The sequence below is a fragment of the Eleutherodactylus coqui genome, chromosome 3 (assembly GCF_035609145.1).
Source record: "Eleutherodactylus coqui strain aEleCoq1 chromosome 3, aEleCoq1.hap1, whole genome shotgun sequence".
Lineage (NCBI taxonomy): Eukaryota > Metazoa > Chordata > Amphibia > Anura > Eleutherodactylidae > Eleutherodactylus > Eleutherodactylus coqui.
Genome location: NC_089839.1, coordinates 44,883,261 through 44,894,784, shown reverse-complemented (window position 1 = coordinate 44,894,784; position 11,524 = coordinate 44,883,261). Strand labels below are relative to the sequence as shown.

General features: G+C 44.9%; 1 protein-coding gene across 1 annotated transcript; it reads left to right on the top strand.

Moving 5' to 3' along the window:
• CRIPT (CXXC repeat containing interactor of PDZ3 domain) lies at positions 1-11,375 on the top strand. The gene is made up of 5 exons (XM_066595546.1): positions 1-91; positions 1,391-1,456; positions 3,055-3,109; positions 10,118-10,221; positions 11,248-11,375. The coding sequence occupies exons 1-5, from the start codon at positions 76-78 to the stop codon at positions 11,310-11,312; spliced, it is 306 nt and encodes a 101-aa protein (XP_066451643.1). The 5' UTR covers positions 1-75; the 3' UTR covers positions 11,313-11,375.
• Positions 11,376-11,524: the final 149 nt, after the last annotated feature.

Here is an 11,524-nt window from a genome sequence, read left to right as displayed (position 1 = left end):
CGTGACTCGACGGAAGTGACGACAGCGGAAGTGCACTTTGTTTACGTCTTCCGCTAGCCTGGAGCATAGAGGAAGATGGTGTGCGACAAATGTAAGTGTCCCGGGTGACTGTAGGTACCTTGTAGGATATAGCCGCCCCTGTTAGGAGACCTTATCGTACCACCATTCGCCGGTGGGTTGTATTGTACTTGGCATTTACTGTAGCTGTTTAAAAAAAAAAAAACTACAACTCCCAGCATGCCTTGTCAGTTCACAGGCCGTCAGGGTATGCTGGGAGTTGTAGTTTTGTGACAGCTGGAGAGCTATTATATCTTGAAAAACCACAGATTTATTACATTTGATGTTGCTATGACAACGGGGCTGGTTTTTACTCTAATCTGTGAGCGCTTACTATCAGCAATTAGTCGTCTGAACCTGCCAACGGCAGTGGGGCCGGGTGACTCCCTGATGCCGCGTTGACACCTGCATTATGGAATGTCGCTTTCCTCCCTTGCTGCAGGTGTGCGGGAGGCTTTAACCCTTTAACTTACCTGACATTTTTCAGGTTTTTATTTTCATCCCCTCCTTTCCAGAAGCAGCTGATCGTCTCCCAGCATGTATGCCCGGTGGAGGTCAGGTGACCGCGGGGACACACCGCAGCATCCCTGTCCGAGCTCTTGGCGCCATGATGCCAGGAATTCCTGTGATGCTGTAGCCTCTGATTGGCCGCAGAGATCAGCTGACTCCCGCCGGGCGTACACGGTAGTAGCCTGTCCTGGGGGAGCTGGAGGGAGGCGAGTATAGTCCGTTTTTTAAATTTATTCCAGACCCAGCTGCTGAAATTTTATTTTTTTCATATATATAGCAATAGAATTGAGAGGCGGGATGACTAAAAAAAGTGCAATTCAGGAGAAATTTAGTAAAACGGGTATTTCCAACTCTGGTCTTAGTGTAATTTCTTCTGGCACACATATATGATGAGGGGTATGCCTCTTCTTACATTAGGCACATCTTATCCACCTTCCGCCGGCGCACGTATATGACAAAGCCCCTCATTATGTGCATCCCAGCTTAACCCATGTGAGCGCTTCCTGCTCCTCGCTACGGACAGGACGTCCACTTCTGACGGTAACGGAAGCAAGAAGTGGAATAGCTGCATGGCGCTTACATTGATTTCAATGGGAGAGAAGCCAGCGCTCTCACTTCCTGCGCTGATGATGATGACGATGCCTGGGTCGGACGATCAGCTGACGGACTGGGATCTGGCGGACCCCCATCCATCCATCGTCTTATCTTGACCTATCCAGAAGATGGCTCATCAGTTGACAAAAGCCCAGAATACCCCTTTTAATGATGAAATGTTTTGCCATGACTAATGCCTGACTCTGATAGACGTGACTCTGTTTTCCAGGTGAGAAGAAGTTGGGCACAGTCATCACCCCGGACACATGGAAGGCCGGGGCCCGGAACACCACTGGTAAACCACTGCTTACCTTTAGTTCCAGACTATTTGTGTATAGATCACGCTTTTCCCACTGTCAGACTTTGTACCAGAATTCCAAGTTCTCCCCTATTCAAAGGATAGGGTATAACTTGCTGACCTGTGGTGGTCTCAGGGGTCCTCAGAATAGGAGTCCTGGTTCCCGCATCTTCTTCGCTGCAGGATCACTAGACCCCACAGTGATGAGGAGAATGAATGAAGCAACGGTCACACATGCACACTGCCGCCCCATTCATTTTCGATGGGACTGCGGAGATAGCCGAGCGGCAAGCTTTTGGGTATTGCCATCAGTCCTATTCAAATGAATGGACACCGATCACACATACTGAGCCAGCGCTCCATTCATTGTGATGTCTGTAAGGAGAATGTATGTGTTTATCAAAGAGAAGACGATCCCAGATCTCGTGCAGAAGTCTGGACCCAGGAGAAATACAAATCACACCAGCCTGTGCGGTATCAGATGATGTCTAATTTATTCTAAGATGTGTGTTGTTTATATACCATAAGTGACATCACAGGAAAAGTACATACCTCCAAGATTAATAAGAATACATGATAGGCTGAAACTAATATGTTTAACATACGTTACACCCTTTAAGGTGTTAGTATAACATACAATGAAACCCTTATGAATTCAGTGAAAAGGAATGCAAGGGAGGCAGTCTGGAGACTCTTATCTTGTCTGTCTACCCTGTAATGGTATAGAAAAGGTTTCGTTTAACCCCTTCACTGCTTATACTGGCATCATGCTATATCTTTCTAGTCTACAATCCAATAAAAGAACAATTAACTGATAGATTGATCTACAATTTTCTTAACAATGTCACTTTAGGTGGAAGAAGGCAGGGACAGGAGAGGGGACATGCAACCCCTGATCTCGGGATCGGTGGGGTCTCAACAGTGAGACCCCTTCCCATCGCTCAATATTTCGTGAATAGGGGATAACTTGTAATTCTGGTACAACCTTTTTAATTTTTTGATAGTTTCGGACATCAGTGGGCATGCTCTGCTCACACTGGCATTAGAGGATATTCCTTCAAGCTTCCTTGTTTTTTGACAGCCTAAATAGCGTATTCTTTCCTGTAAGGAAGAGAAAAAAGAAAAACAATGGTCTCCTTTGAAGTCAGTGGTATCTGCTCTTGTTAGATCAATCCTAACTGTTGTATGGCTAAGGGAACCGAGCCGTATGCGGCCCATACACCATACGTAGCTGTTGGCTGAGTGCTCCTTCAGCTGATGGCTTTTACCCCGACTGCCCCCGTACATAGGCACGCTCAGATCAGCCAAGTGTGCCTATGTCCTCAGTAGGGGAGACCGTTGCTGCCCGCCTCCTCTGGTGATGACATATCTCTTGTGAAAATAAAGGATTGGGCATACTTATTTAAATCCCGATCCTTCATTCCCGGACATCCGCTGTAAGGGGAGCGTCCTATCTTGCAGTACATGTGGTATAGTATTGACTTTTACATACGTGTGCAGTGAGCATGGCTGGGGTTGTTTCTAAGTTGTTTGCATTGGTTTGTTTTCTAAGAAATCTGTATATAAAACTGTATAATTTATCTCCTTACCTGCAGAAAGCGGCGGTCGAAAATTGAATGAAAACAAAGCTCTGACGTCAAAGAGAGCGAGGTAAGTGCGCCGTATCCATAGATGTTGTGTATGTAAGAGAACGCCGGATACTTACCAGTGTCATCTGTATTCTCTTAGGCCTGGTTCACACTAGAGGTATAGGATTTCGCTGCTTGGCTCCATCCCAGGAGCTGAACAACGGTAAATCCAGATGTGCTGGACCTGAGCAGCACCAGACTGTCCCTATTGACTATAATGGCATCTGTACAGAATCCGTTATACCCTCATAATGTATAGGCGGATCATGCATGGATGCTGTGATCGCTATTGACTGCGGCATCTAAGGGTAAACAGAAAAAAAGGCTCACTGTGTGCCTTTAATCCATCTACAACGTGTGGTGCGAATTAAGCCATGGTTCCCATATTTTCCAAGATTTGTCAGAACATCCCCTGTGCTGTATATTATCCCCCAGCTCCTGGCAGAGGCAGACTCCACAGCCACCCACTTCATAGCTATTGCCTTCCTGGCCAGAAGCAACTCTTCTCTAAGACAAATTTGGTATGAAAAGGTCATATTCCCTCTTCCATTAAGCTTTTGAGTAATTTAGCCATCTCATACCCACATGTCCATCTCTGCAGAAGCGGAGGAACGCTGGTAGTCATATAACAGTAGTAATTAGAAAATCTACATGTACCATAGAATCGAACGCTTTGTGTTAGTCCCTAAAAGGAAGGATGGACACACAGAGAAACACCTTTCAAACCTGCCGCTCGTAGCGTCATGCAGCATGTAAGGGGTTAAGTGACCAGGATTGGCGTTCGCTGCAATTCCAGCTATTGCAACAAGGTGAAAGCTGATAGCACAGGCTACGTTCCTGAGAAAGCAATGTACATCTATGGCATTTCGCATTAATATATGGTGTAGGACAGAGGTTCCCAAACATTTGCTACTTGCCGATTTTTTTTTTTTTTTTCTTTCTTTTTTTTTTTTTCGTAGACTCCCTGCCTAATATTGAATTTCCCTTAACCTATTTAAGTCAAATGGAGTTTTCATAGCTGACACGGTGCTGCCCAGATGAGGATGATGATGATTATCCGTTCAGTCGCATCCAACCTTCGGTCACTGCATGGATCAATGTTCTCCGTGCATTCCTGTCTTTCACAGCTTCTTTCAGTTCGGCGATTGACATATTCGTGGTGGCCTTGATTGTATCTAGCCATCTTGTTCTTTGTCGTCTGATCTTCTCTTCCCACTGACCTTGCCAAGCATCAGTCCTGTTTCCAGTGAGTTACCGCGCATCACGTGGCCAAAAAAAGGAGCCGCTGTTTGATGATTTTGCCTTCTAGTGATATTTTCGGTTTGACGTGATCTAACACTACCTTGTTCATGGTCATGGCTGTCCAAGGTATCCGTAGCATTCTCCTCCAGCACCGTTGTTCAGACGCATTAATTTTCCTTCTGTCTGTTTTCCTGAGCATCCAGCTTCCACAACCATACGGCGTTATGGGAAAGACGATTGCATTGACCAGTCTGGTTTTTGTTGCATTGCTAATGTCCTTGTTTTTCCAGATCTTTTCCATTCCTTGCATTGCAGTCCTACCAAGTGTAATCCGACTCTTGGTCTCGGGTCCAGATTGCCCGTCGCAATCGATTTTTGGATCCAAGAAAGATGAAATCTTGGACCGACTCGACTTCTGCATTGTTAATTTTTACTGCACTGTTGCCTACCGCGGTCATGACTTTTGTTTTCTTGCTGTTGAGGTCCAGTCCCATGGATCCGCTTTCCTTTTGCACTCATTGGATAAGGTATTCCAGGTCCCTATCACTTTCCCCCAGCAGGGTGGTGTCATCTGCATATCGAAGGTTGTAGACATTTCTGCCACCGATTTTTGACTCCGATTTCTAATTCGTCCAAATCGCATTGCCTCATGACCGCTTCTGCGTACAGATTAAAAAGAACCCAACCGTGTTGTTGGCCACAGCTGCACGCCTATCCCAAGCCCGGATAAATGGGAAGGACAGGCAACGGTTTTTTCAATAGCGATGATTACACCATTTTCTACTCCGGCAATGACCCCATCAGACGCCATGGAACTGCATTCATCACAAACAAGGCAGTCGCCAAAGCTGTCCATTGTTTCAATGCCATAAACGATAGGATCATATCTATACCCTTCACAGTTATAGACTAAAATAATAATTTTTATTAAGATCCTTTTTAAAAAAACAATTATGGGCTATAGAGACTCACAAAACAAAAACACAAAGGGGTGTGACATTACCCCTTTCCACACAACAAATCATATAGTCAAGAGATCCCACTGAAATTAGAGATAGTGGGAATATCCCGTAGACTTATTATAAAATGAGAGTGCTCAAATAAGTCTGATCAAGAAGTAGATAGGCCCATATGACTAGGACTCAGACCCCTTTGATTTGATCTAGGGAGTACCAGTCCGAGCTCGTGTTCAGGCTCAATTTGTAATTATTATAGACTTACCTGCTTCTGTGAATTAGCTGATCATATCTATACGCATCAATGGGAATCCTCGCTTGATCATAATTCTGCAAGTTTATGCGCCCACAACCGATGCAACAGATGAGGACATTGAAAAATTCTATGCCGATCTCCAGCCAGCAATCAACCAGACCCCTGCCAAGGATATCACTTTTGTTTCGTTTTTTTTTCATAAGAAGATCGGCGACCGCGCTAAAACCTCTTTCCACGCGGTATAAAGATGGTATCAAAAACTTTCGGGCAATAGTCCATACTGCAGGATAAGCAATGCGTTTCTGCCGGTATGAAAACTTGTAAAAACCTGCACATGAACATCGCGCGCCACGAAACAGATGAGTGTTGTTCGCGCAAAACCTCTTGTGCATCTCGCGGATCATGTGAAAACAATGCGCAGTGGAAAATTTATAGGTAAATTAGCTACTGCGCAGGTCTGTTTTGTCTATCGCCAGAGCCCAAGAAGTTTTGCGCAAACTCTCCATAAACAATTTTATGAAATATTAAAGAGTTAAGTAATTTCTAAGTCTATCATAAGTATTGCGTGCACAATCTGTGGAAGACCTCGGTCAGATGAGCAAATTTTAATTTTTTTTTTTTAAATCGGGACTAGAAGAATGCTTTCCAATGAAAGTGGTCACGTCCATTTTTTATTTCCAAGCACCAAAACAATCGCACCTGTAAAAGATAGGACAACGTTTTTAAGCACACATTGCATCGCACTAAAGGAATCCCCTGCCACAGCCGTGGCAGAGTAGCGCAATGCTATCTCATTGCTTTCAATGGGGCCAACGCTGCTGCAATGGGGACAGGCAACTCCCGCAAATAGGATATTCGGGGGGTGGGGGAGGGTGGCTTGAAATATAAGCCCCACCCCGAAAATAATCCCTAGTTGCAGAAAAAAAATCATGCATCACCTAGAAGCGCTGTCTGGCTCTTCTCCATGGTCCCCGGAACTCTTCTTCTTTTTTTTCTTGTGGCCAGGCATTGAAAAATCCCCGCCTCCTAAAAGCGCTGCCTCTGATTGGCTTAGTGCTGTGAAATAAGAAATAAAGAGTACCGCAATAGAAACGAAAAAAATCCCCGCGCTCGTGGACTCCAGGAATGCAGAAAAGGACACAATGGTCCGTATAGTACAATTATATTTTATTATTCGCTGCAACGCGTTTCGGCGATAGTAATCGCCCTTCTTATGCTTCCAGAGAGACGGAACAGGGTTATGGGGAAACCCCCCCCACTACTCCGCTCACTGTCCCTGTTTGGGGGAAATCCCTTATAGCAGTGTTGTCTCTCTGTGCTATGGAGTAATCCCGAGGGCTTCCCCCAAGAGTGTAGGAGGAGGGGCCGGGGCTAGAGGTACCATTGGTTTTTTTAGAAGCGCTCATTTTCAACGCACATAAAGCACGCCTGTCTGACTGCGCCCTTACCGTGTGGATTCTATGTGTGCTCCCAGGTGGAGTCCTTTTTAGTGCAAACAGCTGATCCCAGTTGTATTGCTACTTTGATGTGGCGGTAAGTGAGATTATATAAGGGTGAAGCTACACTTTGTGCGCAGCAGATTTTGCCACAGATCTGTGTCACAATCTGCTTGAGTTGCATGCCCTCTTTTTTGAAGGGATGGATATCGGCAGCATAAATGGACATGCTATGGATTTGAAATCCCATCCGCGCTGCTTGTCCTGTAAAACACTGCAGGCCTTCAGTAGGCAGTTACACTGTGGAAGGTCCGCAGCATTCACACTACATGTAAACATGCCCTCCGGCCAGCTTCACACAAGCATATCCCACCGTCCTGACCGCGGGGCTCCTGACAGGAACTCGCAGCAACATAAATTCCTATAATGGTCTTGTCAGCATGTCTGCGCTTGCGCCGGGACACTGCTCCGCATTATGGATGCAAACATGTACCTGTAATATGCTCATATTATACCGGCTTAGAACTGGATTTATATCGGTCGCGTTGTACCAGTTTTCGTAATCATGGAAAAACGGCAACGTGTTCTATATAATGACAGGTAAAATATGTACTGAATGTAAAAGCTCATGAAAATACCCCGTTATTCACTTTTAACTTCTCCCAATGTTCTTATTGTAAGGCTGTAACCAAGGAAACGAATAATAATTCCGCGCCAGGAAATCTGCTACTAAAGGTTACTGCTATTACCAGTCTGTAGAACCTTCCCATATCTGTCATTAGTCTTGTACATCATAAATATATTACATGTACTTACATTAGTGTGACGATATAGAAGTGTCGCAGGAAGAAGAAATGTCACATTCGCTGATAACAATCCCATCTCCCTTAATAGTTACAGTTCCGGTCTCTGTGAAGTTTGCTTGAACACTTGGACTGATTGGCATTCTTGGTTCCAAAAACAATCTGTGCAGGCGGCCTTAGTCTAGATTTGTGACTCTTCAAAGTAGCCCCTTCTAGCTGATATAATTTAAAGCTTAATGGGGTTTATGTTTAGAGACTGTAAAGGGCATTCCATTCTTTGAAGCCAACCAGCTTCTTCTTGCCTTCCTAAATAGTTCTGAAATAACCTAGAAGTATGTTTTGGATCATTGTCTTGTTGTAATCTGAACCCCTGACCAACTAGGCGTACACCAGAGGGTACTGTATGGTGTATCAAAATGCTGTGGCAGCCCCTTTTTGTCCAGTGTGCCAGTCACCCTGTGCAAGTTGCCAACTCTGCGTGATGTACCAAAGATGTCAAATTTTGATTCATCGGTCCGTAAGACCTTCTCCCACTCATCAGTAGTCCACTGGAGGTGCTGCTTGACTCAGGCAAGTCTTTTTATCTTGCAATCTTAGCAGTGGTTTTCTTACTGATACTGTATCTCTCAAACCCGCAGATAGATAGACGCAGATAGATAGACGTCTTCTCTTCACAGTTTAAATGGAAACTTGTGGATGTTTTTGCTGCATTAAGCTGTGCTTGAAGATTTTGTGCTAAGAGGCGCCGATCATGCAAACTGCTGACTCTCAAAAACTTGTCATCTGATTTTGCAGTGGACCTTGGCCACCTTGGCTCTCTTGGCAATTACTTTGTAGAACAGACATACACTTCTAAGGGTTATAATTGTCTCTCACCTTCAGTTCCTTTTTTTCCTTACGCCCATGAGAGACCGCCTCCCAACTGAGCAGGAAACGGGAACCTCGCAGATCTCTTTAAAGGCGGGATCATCCTTCATCTCCTCAATTCCTGTCCATGGCACAGGTTGCAAAATTCTGAGGTTGCTGTTTGGCTACCTCTCCTATTTCAAGAATTTTTCCAGATCTCTAAATGTGGTGGACTGCAGGGCCTCGCTCCCAAACCCAAGGGCATGAGGGGTTACTTGGCCAGTGCAAGTCTCTAGAGAAGCCACTGGGAAAGCCTGGAATCCTCATGTTTCTAGCAGCAGATGTTGGGCTTCCATCTTTGGAGGTTATGAAGGGAAGCTCCTTTCGCTGCCTCGTGGGATCCTTCTCCGATACGTAGTTATGGGAGAACCTTTAAGTGATGATATACTCCCTGTGTTGCTTCACCTGGACTGGAGGTTTGTGGTATGGGACCTTCTGTTTTATCTGATGCTTCCATCAACAGATGGAATTCGGGTGTGTACTAAACTGGGCACCACCTCGTATTACCACTGATTGGAGTAGGGGAGCTTGGATTCTGTCTTTGCCTTAACCCTACAAGAATGAAAAATTATAGGGTATTGGTCCATGTGTGCTCAGTACCTAGACCCAAACCTGTATGACCTTCGCCAAGGGCTGATAGCCTCTGAGCTTGACCTATGGCTGATAGTCTTTTGGGTTTTTAGTCTTTGTGCTTTTGCCTAATAGCCTTTTTTGTTTTGGCAATATAGCCTGGTGTGCCTTGGCATGTGAGGCTTTTGTCATTTAGCCTCAGTGTTTTACCTATTATAGCCTTTGTGTACTTATAGATGTTTTGTTTCTTATCTATAGCCACTGAGCCTGATTCACATACTAATAGCCTTTGGCCCCTTATCTATACATGTTTGTCTATAGGCCTGCATCCACGGAGCTTCTGGCTCTATATTCCTCCTATGACTTATGGCCTAGATTTTTAGCTGCTGGCCTGTGATCTCTGAGTGCGATGGGTGGTCTTCTCGTGTGTGTGTGTGGGGGGGGGGGGGTTGAGGGCGTGTTCCTGTTTCCTGTCCAATGGGAGGCAGGCTGACAGGGGCTCATGCAAAATCAATTACTGGCCTAATATTTCTTGCGATTTATGGTGGCAATGTGCTCTGTCCCGAGGAGCAAAACTGTCCAAATCCCGTCCAAGAGGTAGCTGTAATGTAATCTGTTCCAACACTGGTTATATAGAATCGGAGGGTTTGAATTATAGCTACAGTACATATTAATGGGGGTTGACCATGGCTATTCCTTCGCAACAAAACCTATTTTATTGCTCCAGTACATCTGAATTTAAAAAAAGACTAGGTTGGGGTTAAATAATCTACCGTTTAGTGTATGCAGCTCCTGTGCAGCCCACACTGTAATGTCAGCTATATAAAATAAAAGCTCATACTTTTTTTTTTTTTTCCTTAGGTTTGATCCATATGGAAAGAATAGATTTGCTATATGTCGTATCTGCAAAAGTTCCGTTCACCAGCCAGGATCTCACTATTGCCAAGGATGTGCCTATAAGAAGGGTAAGTGATGGGAAGAGAGAACTCATCTGATTGTGTAGAGCTGCATAATGTAATCACCAGATGAAACCCCTGACCAGGAACTGTTAGTACCATGTCAAGCAGCTAAAATATAGTGTCAAATGGTATGCATCTTCCCCGCAGTGATGTCCCAGTGAATGGAGCGCTCCCTGAGTATGTGCGGTCGGCACTCCATTTGTTTCATTGGGGCTAATCGGCGCTTGCCGCTTATCTGTCTTTGTAGTCCCCATTGCTCCATTCATGCTCCTCCTCACTGTGTGTGGGGGTGCAGTAAGCCAACACGGGGGACACAAAAGCCATTGTACTCAGGATTGGGGGGGGGGTGTCTCATAAAATAAAATTACCTCTATCCTTTTGGATAGGGGATAACGTGGCATTCTGGTACAACCCCTTTTAGCTGGGAGTCTCCAGTTCAATACCCTCAGCTTTACTTTAAGAGTGAAGAACAGTTGCAAAGCGGGTTCGTCTTTCCGGACGGACACGCTTTGTAAGTGTAAATGAATAATAAAGGCAACAGCAGCACTCACGTGGATTCACTCCAGACCAGTCCCGGTCATTCCACTGCAAACAGTGCAAGTGAGGAGCAGGTGGATGCAGCAGCCCAGCTTAGTCAGGATCACGACCAACTAATCAGTGAAAATGTGCAGCAAAGACTAGGCAGCATCAGATGGATCTTCAAAACAATTTTCCAATCTTTATTCCTCCAGGAATAAAGATTGGAAAATTGTTTTGAAGATCCATCTGATGCTGCCTAGTCTTTGCTGCACATTTACGCTTTGTAAGTGTGTCCGTCCCTTTCCCCTGTGGTGGTGCTGCAGAAGAGCTGAATACTTGCTGCAGGATTCTCCTACAGGTTACAGCTGATTGTTAGAAGTTCCCACCCTGCGATCAGTTTCTGATCACCTCCATTTTAACAGAAAGGAATGATCCATAGAAGGTAATACTGCGTGTAGACGTGTATATAAAGTGATGGAAACCTCTTCACCCCTTCTTTTCTTTGTCTTCTAGGGATCTGCGCGATGTGCGGGAAGAAAGTCCTGGACACAAAGAATTATAAGCAGACGTCTGTGTAAAAATCAATCAGAATGATATTGTCCAAACTGAATTGCCAGAACTTTGTGTATTCTTCATGTAAATATTACCAGCTGCTCATTATTGTATTAAGATGTTTAGTCATCTGAGATCTGAACATCGGCGGATGAGAGGAGTTCTTGGTCTGCTACTCGCTGAATGATTAAGGCTGCTTTCATACGGCTACTAAATCGAGTGATTTTGTAGCAATGCA

Coding starts and splice junctions, on each gene's coding strand:
- CRIPT (XM_066595546.1), top strand. Junction 1,457..3,054: donor CGGGGCCCGGAACACCACTG/GTAAACCACTGC, acceptor CCTTACCTGCAG/AAAGCGGCGGTCGAAAATTG. Junction 10,222..11,247: donor AGGATGTGCCTATAAGAAGG/GTAAGTGATGGG, acceptor TTTGTCTTCTAG/GGATCTGCGCGATGTGCGGG.